The sequence below is a fragment of the Colobus angolensis genome, unplaced genomic scaffold (assembly GCF_000951035.1).
Source record: "Colobus angolensis palliatus isolate OR3802 unplaced genomic scaffold, Cang.pa_1.0 Scaffold726, whole genome shotgun sequence".
NCBI classification, from domain to species: domain Eukaryota; kingdom Metazoa; phylum Chordata; class Mammalia; order Primates; family Cercopithecidae; genus Colobus; species Colobus angolensis.
Genome location: NW_012120999.1, coordinates 35,492 through 47,916, shown reverse-complemented (window position 1 = coordinate 47,916; position 12,425 = coordinate 35,492). Strand labels below are relative to the sequence as shown.

Here is a 12,425-nt window from a genome sequence, read left to right as displayed (position 1 = left end):
TATGAAATTCTGAGTTGAAAATTCTTTTCTTTAAGAATGTTGAATATTGGCCCCCACTCTCTTCTGGCTTGTAGAGTTTCTGCGGAGAGATCTGCTGTTAGTCTGATAGGTTTCCCTTTGTATGTAACCTGACCTTTCTCTCTGGCTGCCCTTAAGATTTTTTCCTTCATTTCAACTTTGGTGAATCTGACAATTGTGTATCTTGGAGTTGCCCTTCTGGAGGAGTATCTTTGTGGTGTTCTCTGTATTTCCTGAATTTGAATGTTGGCTTGCCTTACTAGGTTGGAGAAGTTCTCCTGGATGATACCCTGCAGAGTGTTTTCCAACTTGGTTTCATTTTCCCTGTCACTTTCAGGCACACTAATCATACGTAAATTTGGTCTTTTCACATAATCCCATACTTCTTGGAGGCTTTGTTCATTTGTTTTTCCTCTTTTTTCTTTAGACTTCTCTTCTCACTTCATTTAATTCATTTGATCTTCAGTCACTGATACTCTTTCTTCCAGTTGATTGAGTCGGTTATTGAAGCTTGTCCATTTGTCACGTAGTTCTCATGTTATGGTTTTCATCTCTATCAGTTCTTTTAAGGTCTTCTCTGCATTGATTATTCTAGTTATTCATTTATCCATTCTTTTTTCAAGGTTTTTAGTTTCTTTGCATTGGTTACGTAGTTCCTCCTTTAGTTCTGAGAAGTTTGATCAACTGAAGCCTTCTTCTCTCAACTCGTTAAAGTCATTCACTCTCCCACTTTGTTCCACTGCTGGCAATGAGCTGCGTTCCTTTGGAGGGGGAGATGCGCTCTGATTTTTTGAATTTCCATCTTTTCTGCACTGCTTTTTCCCCATCTTTGTGGTTTTATCTGCCTTTGGTTTTTGATGATGGTGACGTACTGATGGGGTTTTGGTGTGGATGTCCTTTCTGTTTCTTAGTTTTCCTTCTAACAGTCAGGACCCTCAGCTGTAGGTCTGTTGGAGTTTGCTTGAGGTCCACTCCAGATCCTGTTTGCCTGGGTATCAGCAGCGGAGGCTGCAGAAGATAGACTATTGCTGAATAGTGAGTGTTGCTGTCTGATTCTTTCTCTGGAAGCTTCATCTCAGGGGTGTACCCCGCCGTGTAATATGTGAGGTGTTGTTCTGCACCTAATGGGGGATGTCTCCCAGTTAGGCTACTCAGGGATCAGGGACCCACTTGAGCAGACAGTCTGTCTGTTCTCAGATCTCAACCTCTGTGCTGGGAGATCCACTGCTCTCTTCAAAGCTGTCAGACAAGGGCATTTACCTCTGCTGAGGTTTCTGCCGCTTTTTGTTTAGCTATGCCCTGTCCCCAGAGGAGGAGTCTACAGAGGCAGGCCGGCCTCCTTGAGCTGTGGTGGGCTCCACCCAATTCGAGCTTTCAGGTTGCTTTGTTTACCTACTTAAGCCTCAGCAATGGCCCGTCACCCAGCCTGGCTGCCACCCTGCAGTTAGATCTCAGACTGCTGTGCTATCAGTGAGGGAGGCTCCGTGGGCGTGGGACCCTCTGGGCCAGGTGTGGGATATAATCTCCTGGTCTGCCATTTGCTAAGACCCTTGGTAAAGCGCAGTATTAGGGTGGGAGTTACCCAATTTTCCAGGTGTTGTGTGTCTCAATTTCGTTTGGCTAGGAAAAGGAATTCCCTTCCCCCTAGTGCTTCCCAGGTGAGGCGATGCCTCGCCCTGCTTCAGCTCTCGCTGGTCGGGCTGCACCCACGGACCAGCGCCAACTGTCCAACACGCCCCACTGAGATGAACCTGGTACCTCAGTTGAAAATGCAGAAATCACCCATCTTCTCTGTCACTCACACTGGGAGCTGGAGGCTGGAGCTGTTCCTATTCGGCCCTCTTGGGCGTGCTCCCTGGTTTCCTTTCTTAAAAACCTACAGACACAAAGCATGTAACATGAAAGCAAAAGTAGTGTTAAAAAAAGGGCACTGGTTTATCCTCAGTTGTCATTCATGTCAGGTTAACTTAATTAACTTAATAAAACTTCCATAACAACAAATAACAAAACAAAACAATAATTAAGATCTAGGGCCATGATGTACGCCTGTAATCCCAGCTACTTGGGAGATTGAGGTAAGCGGATCGTTTGAGCCTGAAGTTAAAGCAGCTGTGCAGTATGTTTGCACCTGTGAATAAGCACTGCACTCCAGCCTGGGAAACATAGTGGTACCTCATCTCAAAATAATAAATAAAATAAGTAAAAAGAAAAAATTTAACAAACCAGAAACAGTAGGTAACAAAACAAGTCATGTCTGATTATCATACATGTGTATGTGTTTCTAGGACTGTACAAATATTTGTGTTTGTTTGCAAGTTAAATATGATAACTGCTTTGTTTCTACCTTTCTAGATGTTTGATGTTACAGAAGGAGCTCTTGGTACTGTGAGTCCCACCCACAATTTTGAACCCCCTCATTATGATGGCATAGAAGCACTAACCATTCAAGGGGATAACCTATTTAGCGGGTCTAGAGATAATGGAATCAAGAAATGGGACTTAACTCAAAAAGACCTTCTTCAGGTAATGCAGAACCTTTTCATGGTTTAGAGTGGGCATTTCAACATGATCCTGTAGCCTGTAGAAGAACTTGAAGAGCTTCTATGTAGATTTTTATCATTTATGGATAATATTAATCAGGCCTTTTTCTTGAAGAATGTTTCATCCTCCCCAGAGTTCTTCATTGGGAGAAGGGAAACATTCAACATTGAATAATACCTGCTAGATAAGAGAAGAGATGCTGATAAGAGTTGAAAGATCTAGGGTTGCTCCATGCATGTGTTTATTAAATAAAATCAGCCTGGGAGTAGTGCAGTTGCAGTTTCTCATTTTGTTTTGCTTTTGTTTTATGTACACATATTCCAAAGAGTTCTAAGTTTAGCTAAAGTCAAGAGTAATATAAATAATTCCTTATCTATAAGAGCATTTTCATGCATCTAAGAGTGGTGGTTCTCTCATTTCCTACAAAATGGTAGTTGGGTTGAATAAATTCAAATATTGGTGTCTTTTCCTAATTCCCTGGAAAAGAAATTAGTTAACAGATTAAATTCTTTTCAATTTCAAGTTTTTCCTTATATATACATATGTGTGGGTATGTATATGTAGTAGTTGCTTCCACTTTCCTGCTTGTAATCAGCAGATGAAAACCAAACAAATAAGAAACATAAATATTAATAGGAAAAACTTGGCAATAGATACATATACAGTGTTACATTAAAAAGCTTTTTAAAAATAAACATACATTCATGATTATAATTTTATATTTTGCATATAAATACATTTATGCATGAAGTATAGTCATATAGTCTAATCTTGTAATTATTGTTTACTCATCATAAAATATATAGATTACCTCTGGTCTTCTGCAGAAATCTTCAGGCCTCTATATTCTCTATTGAAAGTTTAAACTAGTGATATTATGAGCCAGTCCTTATAATCCACATACCAGGTTGCAGTTTTCAAGCTTGCTTTATTTAATACATTTTGGAGAAAGGTAAGATATTTACTGCCCATGAAGAGGATATGATGCTCGAAAATTCTGTATACTTTCAGGATCTTTTACATTCTGTAGATTATAGCCCTTAAATGCTGATAACAATGATGAAAATTAGTGAGGCAAGTTGGGAAGCAAATTACCCATTTATTTCTTTAAATCACTGAGAGTGATTGCATAGAAAGTAAACTTTATTCAGGCAATTCCGAATATTAAGTTTTGCAACAAAATGTTTTTCAGTTTATTTTCATGTGAAAATGTCAGTTTGGAAGCTCTCCTTAACTGACTTTTTTCACTTTTTTTCTTTTAGCAAGTTCCAAATGCACATAAGGATTGGGTCTGTGCCCTGGGAGTAGTGCCAGACCACCCAGTTTTGCTCAGTGGCTGCAGAGGGGGCATTTTGAAAGTCTGGAACATGGATACTTTTATGCCAGTTGGAGAGATGAAAGGTCATGATAGTCCTATCAATGCCATATGTGTTAATTCCACCCACATTTTTACTGCAGCTGAGTAAGTTTTCTTATATGATTTTTCTCTATATTGGTTGCTTTTGTTCAGATTTAATACATATGTTGTAAATATCTAGAAACATTGAATATACAAAATCCTTATAATCGTTCTAATGTCTGTTTTAAGATGTCTTACTTATATTTTCTGATATACACTGTGGGCACTGAATTTAGGCACCCAAGTTACATGACAATACTGTTACTCCTGTATAGCACTCTGCTTATTTTAGGAAGTGTGCTGTCACATGTTTCCTTGATGGTTTTGACTTTTAGAAAATAATGACTAATTTCTAAAGATTTTTATTTTCAGAAAGGCAACAAATTTGCCATTCTTCATATTTGGAACAAACTATTTAAAAACTCTCTCTGCTTCCTCCTCCCTTTAAAGTATAAGTACGTAGTAATAACATCTGCTTCCACCCGCTTGTGGATGACTGGATTGATTGACTCATTTGTTCATTCACAGTGAATCTCCTAAGTGCTGGGAATTGTTCCAGACTCCTGGAAACAGAGCAGTGAGCAAAACAGATTCCAAACCCAGTCTATATTCTTATGAGAAGAAATGGAAAATACATTAAGTAGAATGTGTTAGATGGTGACAAGTGCAATGGTGAAAAATAAAAGAGAGAAAGGGGATGGGATTTTCCTAGGGCAGGGTTACAAAACAGGGTGGTCAGTGAAGGCCTCATGGGAAACGTGACATTTAAGATACTTGAAGGAGGTAGAAAGATGTTGTTACCGTAAAATGACAGTTTATATATATAAATGACATTATATATAGTACACATATATGTACTTTGAAAAGGAAAGTGTATGTGTTATATAATGTGAAGTATAGGTCTCATTCAAATAAAATGTAATTTCCTATGAATATCTATCTAAAACACCTCCCAATTTTGTTTGTGTACCATTTATATCTATTTAATTTGAGCACTGACTTTATTCAGGGTGTCCCAAATGCATGAAGACCCTGATTTTATTTTGAAGCCTTTATTCCTGTGTCATTTCTTTGCATTTGTGCAGTTTCCATTGAATTTCTCTTTTCATTTAGATTTACTTTCATCTTGAAGGTGCATCAGAGCCGATTTATTTTGTTTTTCTAAGGTGCTTACCTTTGATGCTTCATTGATGCTATTTCTAAGATGCATTACTTTCTGAACAGTCACCACTTTTGCTTACTTCCTTGGAAACTTGTTGTGTCCTTGAAAATTTACCGGCTATATCTCACATTGACTGTGGGACACCCAATACAAAACTTACTATTGTATATCAGTGAGGCCTGGGGATCGACATGTAATGTAATTGTACTTACTTATCTTCCAGGATATGGTCTCAGTTTTGAAGAGCTAAACTTTTTTTTTTTTTTTTTAACTTTTATTTTAGGTTCAGGGGTACATGTGCAGGTTTTTTATATGGGTAAACTTGTGTCACCAGTGTTTGTGGTTCAGATTATTTCGTCACCCATGTGCTAAGCCCAGTACCCAATAGTTATTTTTTTCTGCTCCTCTCCCTCCTGCCACCCTCCACCCTCAAGTAGGCCCCAGTGTCTGTTGTTGCCTTTTTTGTGTCTATGGGTTCTCATCATTTAGCTTCCATTTATAAAAGAGAACATGTGATATTTGGTTCTCTGTTTCTGCATTTGTTTGCTAAGGATAATGGTCTCCAGCTCCATCCATGTACCCACAAAATATGTGATCTCATTTATTTTTATGGCTGCATAGTATTCCATGGTATATATGTACCACATTTTCTTTATCCAATCTGTCATTGATGGGCATTTAGGTTGATTCCATGTCTTTGCTATTGTGAATAGTGCTGTTATGAACATTTGTGTACATGTGTCTTTATGGTAGAATGATTTATATTTCTCTGGTATACACCCAGTCATGAGATTGCAGAGTCAAATGGTAGTTCTGTTTTTAGCTCTTTCAGGAATTGCCACACTGCTTTCCACAATGGTTGAACTGATTTATACTCCCACTAACCAGTGTGTTTAAGTGTTCCCTTTTTCCACAACCTTGTTGACATCTGTTATTTTTGACTTTTTAATAGTAGCCCTTTTGACTGGTGTGAGATGGTATATCATTGTGGTTTTGATTTGCATTTCTCTAATAATGTTGAGCTTTTTTTCATATTCTAGTTAGCAGCATGTATGTCTTCCTTAGAAAAGGGTCTGTTCATATCCTTTTCCCACTTTTAAATGGGTTGATTTTTTTTTCCTTGTAAATTTGTTTAAGTTCTTAAGATGCTGGATATTAGATCCTTGTCAGATTCATAGTTTGCAAATATTGTCTCCCATTCTGTAGGTTCTCTGTTTACTCTATTGATAGCTTATTTTGCTGTGCAGATGAAGAGCTAAACTTTTTCTCAGCTTTCTCAGTGTATATCACATGCAAATATGTCTACTACATGTTTTCAAAATCACAGGAAAATAACCAAGAAAATGAGAAAGACTTTTAAAAAATTAGTTCTACTTATTTGTTATTTAACAAATATTATATAGTGCTTACTATGTGTGAGGCATTGTTCTAAGTGCTTTGCAGACATTAACTCATTTAGTCCTTAGAATAACTCTAGAAGTTAAGTATTGTTATTATAATCTCTATTTTACAAGTAGGAAAACTGAGGCACTTTATAACTTACATAGATAATTTCATCATACCTGTCATTTATGGATCTGATATCATTGATTTTTCTCATAATTACTGGTGTCATTGTCTTCTGCTGCTTTTCATGTCAAGTAATATTTTATTAAATGTTAGACATTGTAATATTTTGAGTATCTCAATTTTGTTGTACTTTGTATTCCTTTAAGGAGTATCAGGCTTTGTTTATTAGGCAATTGGATTACTTGTGGTTCAGTTCTAAGTTTTTAACACTTGTTTTTAACCTTTGTTAGGTAGGTCTAGAGTAGCCATTACTCTGGGGTTAGTTGGCTGTCCTATGAAAGTTTAACTCTTCCTGCAATTCTACTGAATGTCCCAGGTGTTCAGTGGTATCTCTCTACTATACCTGGTCAGAAATTGAACATCTCATAGCCCTCTATGAACTCTGGGAGGTTTTCAATATATAGCTCCCTGGTAGCTGTTTGTTGTCTGACCTTATAGTTGCACTCTACTCATGTACAACTTAACATTCAGTCAAAGACTTTAGGAGACCCCATGTAGATTTGTAGAGTTCTTTCCCTGCATAGATCTCTCCTCTTCTCTACTTTCTGGATTTTGTTTTCTGTTTCTTCAACTAAGTGCTCCTGTGATTCTCTTCTTGGGTTCCCTCTCACTTTGCTGTGGTATGCAAAATGCTTCCAGGCAGACAGCCGGGGCTATCACACAGCATCTTCTTTGTTTCCCTTTTCTCCAGGATCACAGCCTCACATTGCCTGTTGCCCAATGTCTGAAAACAGCTGCTCCATAAATTTTGTCAGGTTTTCTCTTTGTTTACAATAGGGGGGTTAACCTGGTGTGAGTTACTCATGGCTAGTAGTGGAAATTTAATCATCTCAAACTTAACATATCCAAAATTGAACTCCTAATCTTTTCAAGAAGTCTACTCATTCTACAACCTTCTCCATCACAGTTGATGGCTTCCCTGACATTTCTGTACTCAGGACAGAACCTTTCATTTCTCCCCTTCTTTTGTACTTCATATCTAATCCATCATCAAGTCCTGTTAGTTCTACCTTTAAATTATGTCTAGAATCTAACCACTTCTTACCACACCCTCTACTTCTTCACCAGACTTAATCACCATCAGCTCTTGGATTACTATAATAGCCTTCTAAACAAAGTCCTTTGCTCATATGTAGTCTACACTCAACACAAAATCTAGAATGATCCTTTAAAAGCATAAGTTAGATCATATTCCTTCTCTATTCAAAACCCTACTGTCGTCCTCCATTTCACTTAGAGTTGAGTCCATACTTGATCTTGCCCTCTGAACATCTGTTTTTACCCTTGCCATACCCTCTGGCTTGTCCTTTTCTTGCAACCCCAATAACCTCTTTGCTGGTCCTTGAACATTCCAAAGCCACTCCTGCCCGAGGGTATTTGCCCTAGCTGCTCTTTCGGCCTGGAATGTTTTTCTCTCAAATGTCCTGACCCTGCAAGTCTTTCTTCCTCAGTAAAAGTATCCTGGCCATTTTATTTAAAATTGTAATCTCGCCTATCACCTAGCACTCCTGGTCCCCTTGGCTGTGCTCTCCTTTTTTTTTCACCCCTGTGGCACTAATCACCTTTTAATATACTCTATAGTTTAATCATTTATTATGGTTTACTGTCTGTCTCCTTTTGCTAGAATACATGATCTACAAAGGCAAAAGGTTTGAGCTTTTATATTTTATTTTTGTTTTTTTAAAGCAGCATATCCTGGCAAGGCACAGTGGTTCACGCCTGTAATCCCAGCACTTTGGGAGGGCGAGGCGGGTGATCACGAGGTCAGGGGATCGAGACCATCCTGGCTAACATGTCTCTGCTGAAAATACAAAAAAAATTAGCTGGGCGTGGTGGTGGGCACCTGTAGTCCCAGTTACTAGGGAGGCTGAGGCCGGAGAATGGTGTGAACCCGGGAGGTGGAGCTTGCGGTGAGCAGAGATGGAGTCACTGCACTCCAGCCTGGGCGACAGAAAAAGACTCTGTTTAAAAAAAAAAAAAAAAAAAAAAAAAAAAGCATATCCCAGGGTGGGTGCAGTTGCTCATGCCTGTAATCCCAGCACTTTTGGGAGGCTGAGGCAGGTGGATCATGAGGTCAAGAGATCAAGACTGGCCAACATGGTGAAACCTCGTCTGTACTACTAAAAATGCAAAAAAGTTAGCTAGGCATAGTGGCATGCGCCTGTAGTCCCAGCTGCTCAGGAGGCTGAGGCAGGAGAATCGCTTGAACCCAGGAGGCAGAGGTTGCGCAGAGGAGCTGAGATCGCGCCACTGCATTCCAGCCTGGCAACAGAGCGAGATTTTGTCAAAAAAAAGAAAGAAAGAAAGAAAGAGAGAGAGAGAGAGAGAGAGGGAGGGAGGGAGGGAGGGAGGAAGGAAGGAAGGAAGGAAGGAAGGAAGGAAGGAAGGAAGGAAGGAAGAAAGAATATCCCAAGCATACTTGGCATGTAGCAGGTTCTAAGGAAACATTTGTTGAGTAAATGGTTGAATAAATAAATACAATGCTTGAATGGGTGGATAAATGAAAATATTCCATTGCTGTTATCAATGTATGTGTGCTGTGTGGGATGGTGAGAAGATAACTGATTAAAATCTAGAAAGCCTGGGTTCTAGAAAACCTTTGCTGTGTTACATTGGCACTCCACTAAACCTTTTTCCCTTGGGATGGAATACATAATCTCTGAAGTGCATTTTAACTATTAAATTCCATGGAAATTCTTATTATTTTTTTTACTTTGGGTTAATCAGGAAATTGGAAAAAGAAACATTTCTGTAAGCCATGAGAGATATGTTAAGAAAGGTGATTGTCTAATGACAGTATTCACCTGCGAGGGCAACAGAAACATGTTTTCTCAGAAATAATTTTTATAAAAAATTTAAATTTCAATTAACAATAACTGTATATATTTACGGGGCATCAGAATTCCTTTTAATCTTCTACATTCTGTGCCAGGTGGAGTATTAGTTCACTTCTCAATAGCCTGTTGCTTTTTCTGTAGGCTTGTTTGCTGAGTTTACCCAAAGATATTTCTTCGTGACTTTGCTATATTCACTAACTCCCTAGAAATCCTGCCCCAGCTTTCTCCCTGCCTAGAAGCCTCACTGTGACCTGCAGGCTGTTTTGCCTGAAGACTTCTGACACTATGTCAAATCACATGCTGTTTTTTGAAATAATGAGTGCAGATCCAGTGTTAAAGAGATAAGGCTCTGGAGCCAGACTGCCTGGATTCACGTCTCAGCTGTGTCATTCACTTGTGATCTGGGCCTCAATTAGCTCTTCAATAAAAAGGGGATTATAGCAGTAGCTATTGCTAATGGTAGTTAAAGGGAATTAAATGTGTGTTAACATATGTAAAGGGCTCCTGGTAACAATGCCTGGTTCATAGTAAGTCCTTGATAATATAAGCTCTTATCATTATTAAGGTATGTGTTTGCTATATAAATGAGACAATGCATATTTGTACTTGCATTTCTTGAAGACCTATGTAGAAAATATTTCCATGATAAGTAGTTATAAGAGCTATTTCTTTATCTTTCTGCCTTTGTTCATATATCCATGTTTTATTTATTTTTTTGTAGTGATCGAACTGTGAGAATTTGGAAGGCTCGCAATTTGCAAGATGGTCAGATCTCTGACACAGGAGATCTGGGGGAAGATACTGCCAGTAATTAAACATGAGTGAAGATAAGTTGTAAACTGAATGCTGTGATAATACTCTGTATTCTTTATGGAAAATTTCCTGCACTTATTAGGCAAAACGTATGAATGGGATTAACTGGAAAATATATCTGAATTCAACTGCTGACTATAAATTATATTCTAATAAAATTGTGTACTATCCTGTGTGCTTAGTTTTAAGATCAACCAGTAGATATATATCCTACAATTGATATATTGCTTTATTCGCACTTTTATTGTGGCTGAATTTTTGTGCCTATCTATAAAACACACCTTCAAATTATTTGAATTACAAGATGTCTGCTTTTGTGACAGTCAGAAAACACACCTGGAATACAATGCAACCCACTGTTAACTCATTCATATAGTTTATTCAAAATGATTTATGTATTTAAACATATTGAAAATGTTAGTCAAATTGTGGTTTGCTTGTCAGGTATTTTTATCAGTCTGTAGAGGGTTCCCAAATTTCAAAGCTCTTTTAATGTAATGGACAAAAATAAGATATGAGAATATTGTTGATGAATTTTCATAAGGTGGAATTGATCTTAATCTACTAACAGAGAAGGGTAAACAGTTTGTGTTAAATGTTGGCATTTACTTGTATTGACCAAAGTTTTGCAGCTCTACTATATTCTGTGCTCAGGACTAAAATGCTGTTAAATTGTTGGTTTTTTTTTTTTTTTTTTCCAGTGCTGTGCATATTTTCTGTGATGGGAAACATTGTTGATGTCCTAACAGAAATATATTTTGATCTATTTTCCTATGGAGTTGTTTCTATTATCACCATTTAATTTTGTTTTTATTTAATAGTAGTATTTCCTTCCCTTTTATCTAATTTTTTATATGCTGCTAAATATATTTTAAATACACTATGTTTGCAAACCTTGGTAGCTATGGTGAGAACTATTATCATCTGTGGTGGGAAAAGCTATGTAAATAGGTAGATTGTATAGAGAGACTATCTTGTGTTGTGCCTGTATGAATTTTTAAAAGCTGTTGATTGGATTTTGCAAAAGGATGTATAATATTTCTGTCTGCCTAGAATATTAATTTGTAAATTCTGCAAGTTTAATTTTTAGTGGATGGTATAACATTTGAAAATATTGTCTTACGTGATTTTTTTCCCCTGAAAATATTTGCTTGTAAATGAAAACTTAGCTAGGGCTTAAATAAACATGTTGCTATGAAATTATTTTTACTGTATTGTTCTTTTTCCAAATTTCAAGAGAATGACCAGTCTTTGTAAAACTTTGTTTTATCTTTGTGTGATAGAAGAAAAGGCATGTTTTTGGTTATCTGGCAATCCGTATGCATTCCTTTCTTTGCTTACTAGATGTGAAATATTCTTGAGAATTTTAAACAGTAACCTAATCTTGATGAACCGTGGAAACTCACTATTTAAAGCAATTAAGTTCAACTATGTAATTTAGGAATTTGAACATGGGTGATAAAACAAAGCAAAAAAAAATTCTGTAAACATTAAGATAGTGGTGACCTTGTTTTCTAGAGAAGAGAAGAGGTGGCTGGTGACTGGCAGGTGTCACAGCAAGTGAGTTGGGAGGGTAGGGAGGGTGCTTCTGGGGTCCTAGCAATGTTGTAATTTTTGACCTGGGTCCTAAACATAAGCACTCACCTTCTACATACATGTTAAACTGTAAGTATATTTCTCTATCGTATTTTATGTATGTGTATATGTTCTAAGTTTCATAGCAAAATAATTTTTAAAAAAAGTTTTAAGGAAGATATTTTCCTGTAAGGACAAAACTCCACTCCTTTGTAATTTTGCCTCCTTCCCTGAAAGAAGGTACCATGCCAAGATCTGAAAGAGACTTCAAGACTATTTTAATTTCAAGTCTCTTGCAGTGTTTCTTTTTTGCAGGACTATTGGTCAATAATTCATTAGTTTGATCATTGACTTATTCAATGGATGTTTAGTGAGCATATACATTGCCAAGTATTGGGGGTGAAAAAATAACAAAACTGAGAGACACTTGCCCTCTGAGTAGGGTGAGATAATAAAACCAGTATTTACATAATAGCTTGGTAAGTGCTCGGATAAAGTCCAGGGTGCTTTA

At 37.4% G+C, this 12,425-nt stretch overlaps 1 protein-coding gene across 1 annotated transcript in view; it reads left to right on the top strand.

Annotated features, from left to right (window-relative positions):
* KIF21A (kinesin family member 21A) overlaps window positions 1–11,542 on the top strand; it is a 79,889-nt gene extending 68,347 nt beyond the window's left edge. Inside the window, exons 34-36 of the mRNA XM_011927549.1 lie at window positions 2,371–2,541; window positions 3,822–4,021; window positions 10,248–11,542. Coding sequence (XP_011782939.1) covers window positions 2,371–2,541; window positions 3,822–4,021; window positions 10,248–10,341 — 465 coding nt within the window. The 3' untranslated portion in view covers window positions 10,342–11,542. The remainder of the gene's footprint in view (window positions 1–2,370; window positions 2,542–3,821; window positions 4,022–10,247) is intronic.
* The last annotated feature ends 883 nt before the right edge of the window (window positions 11,543–12,425 follow it).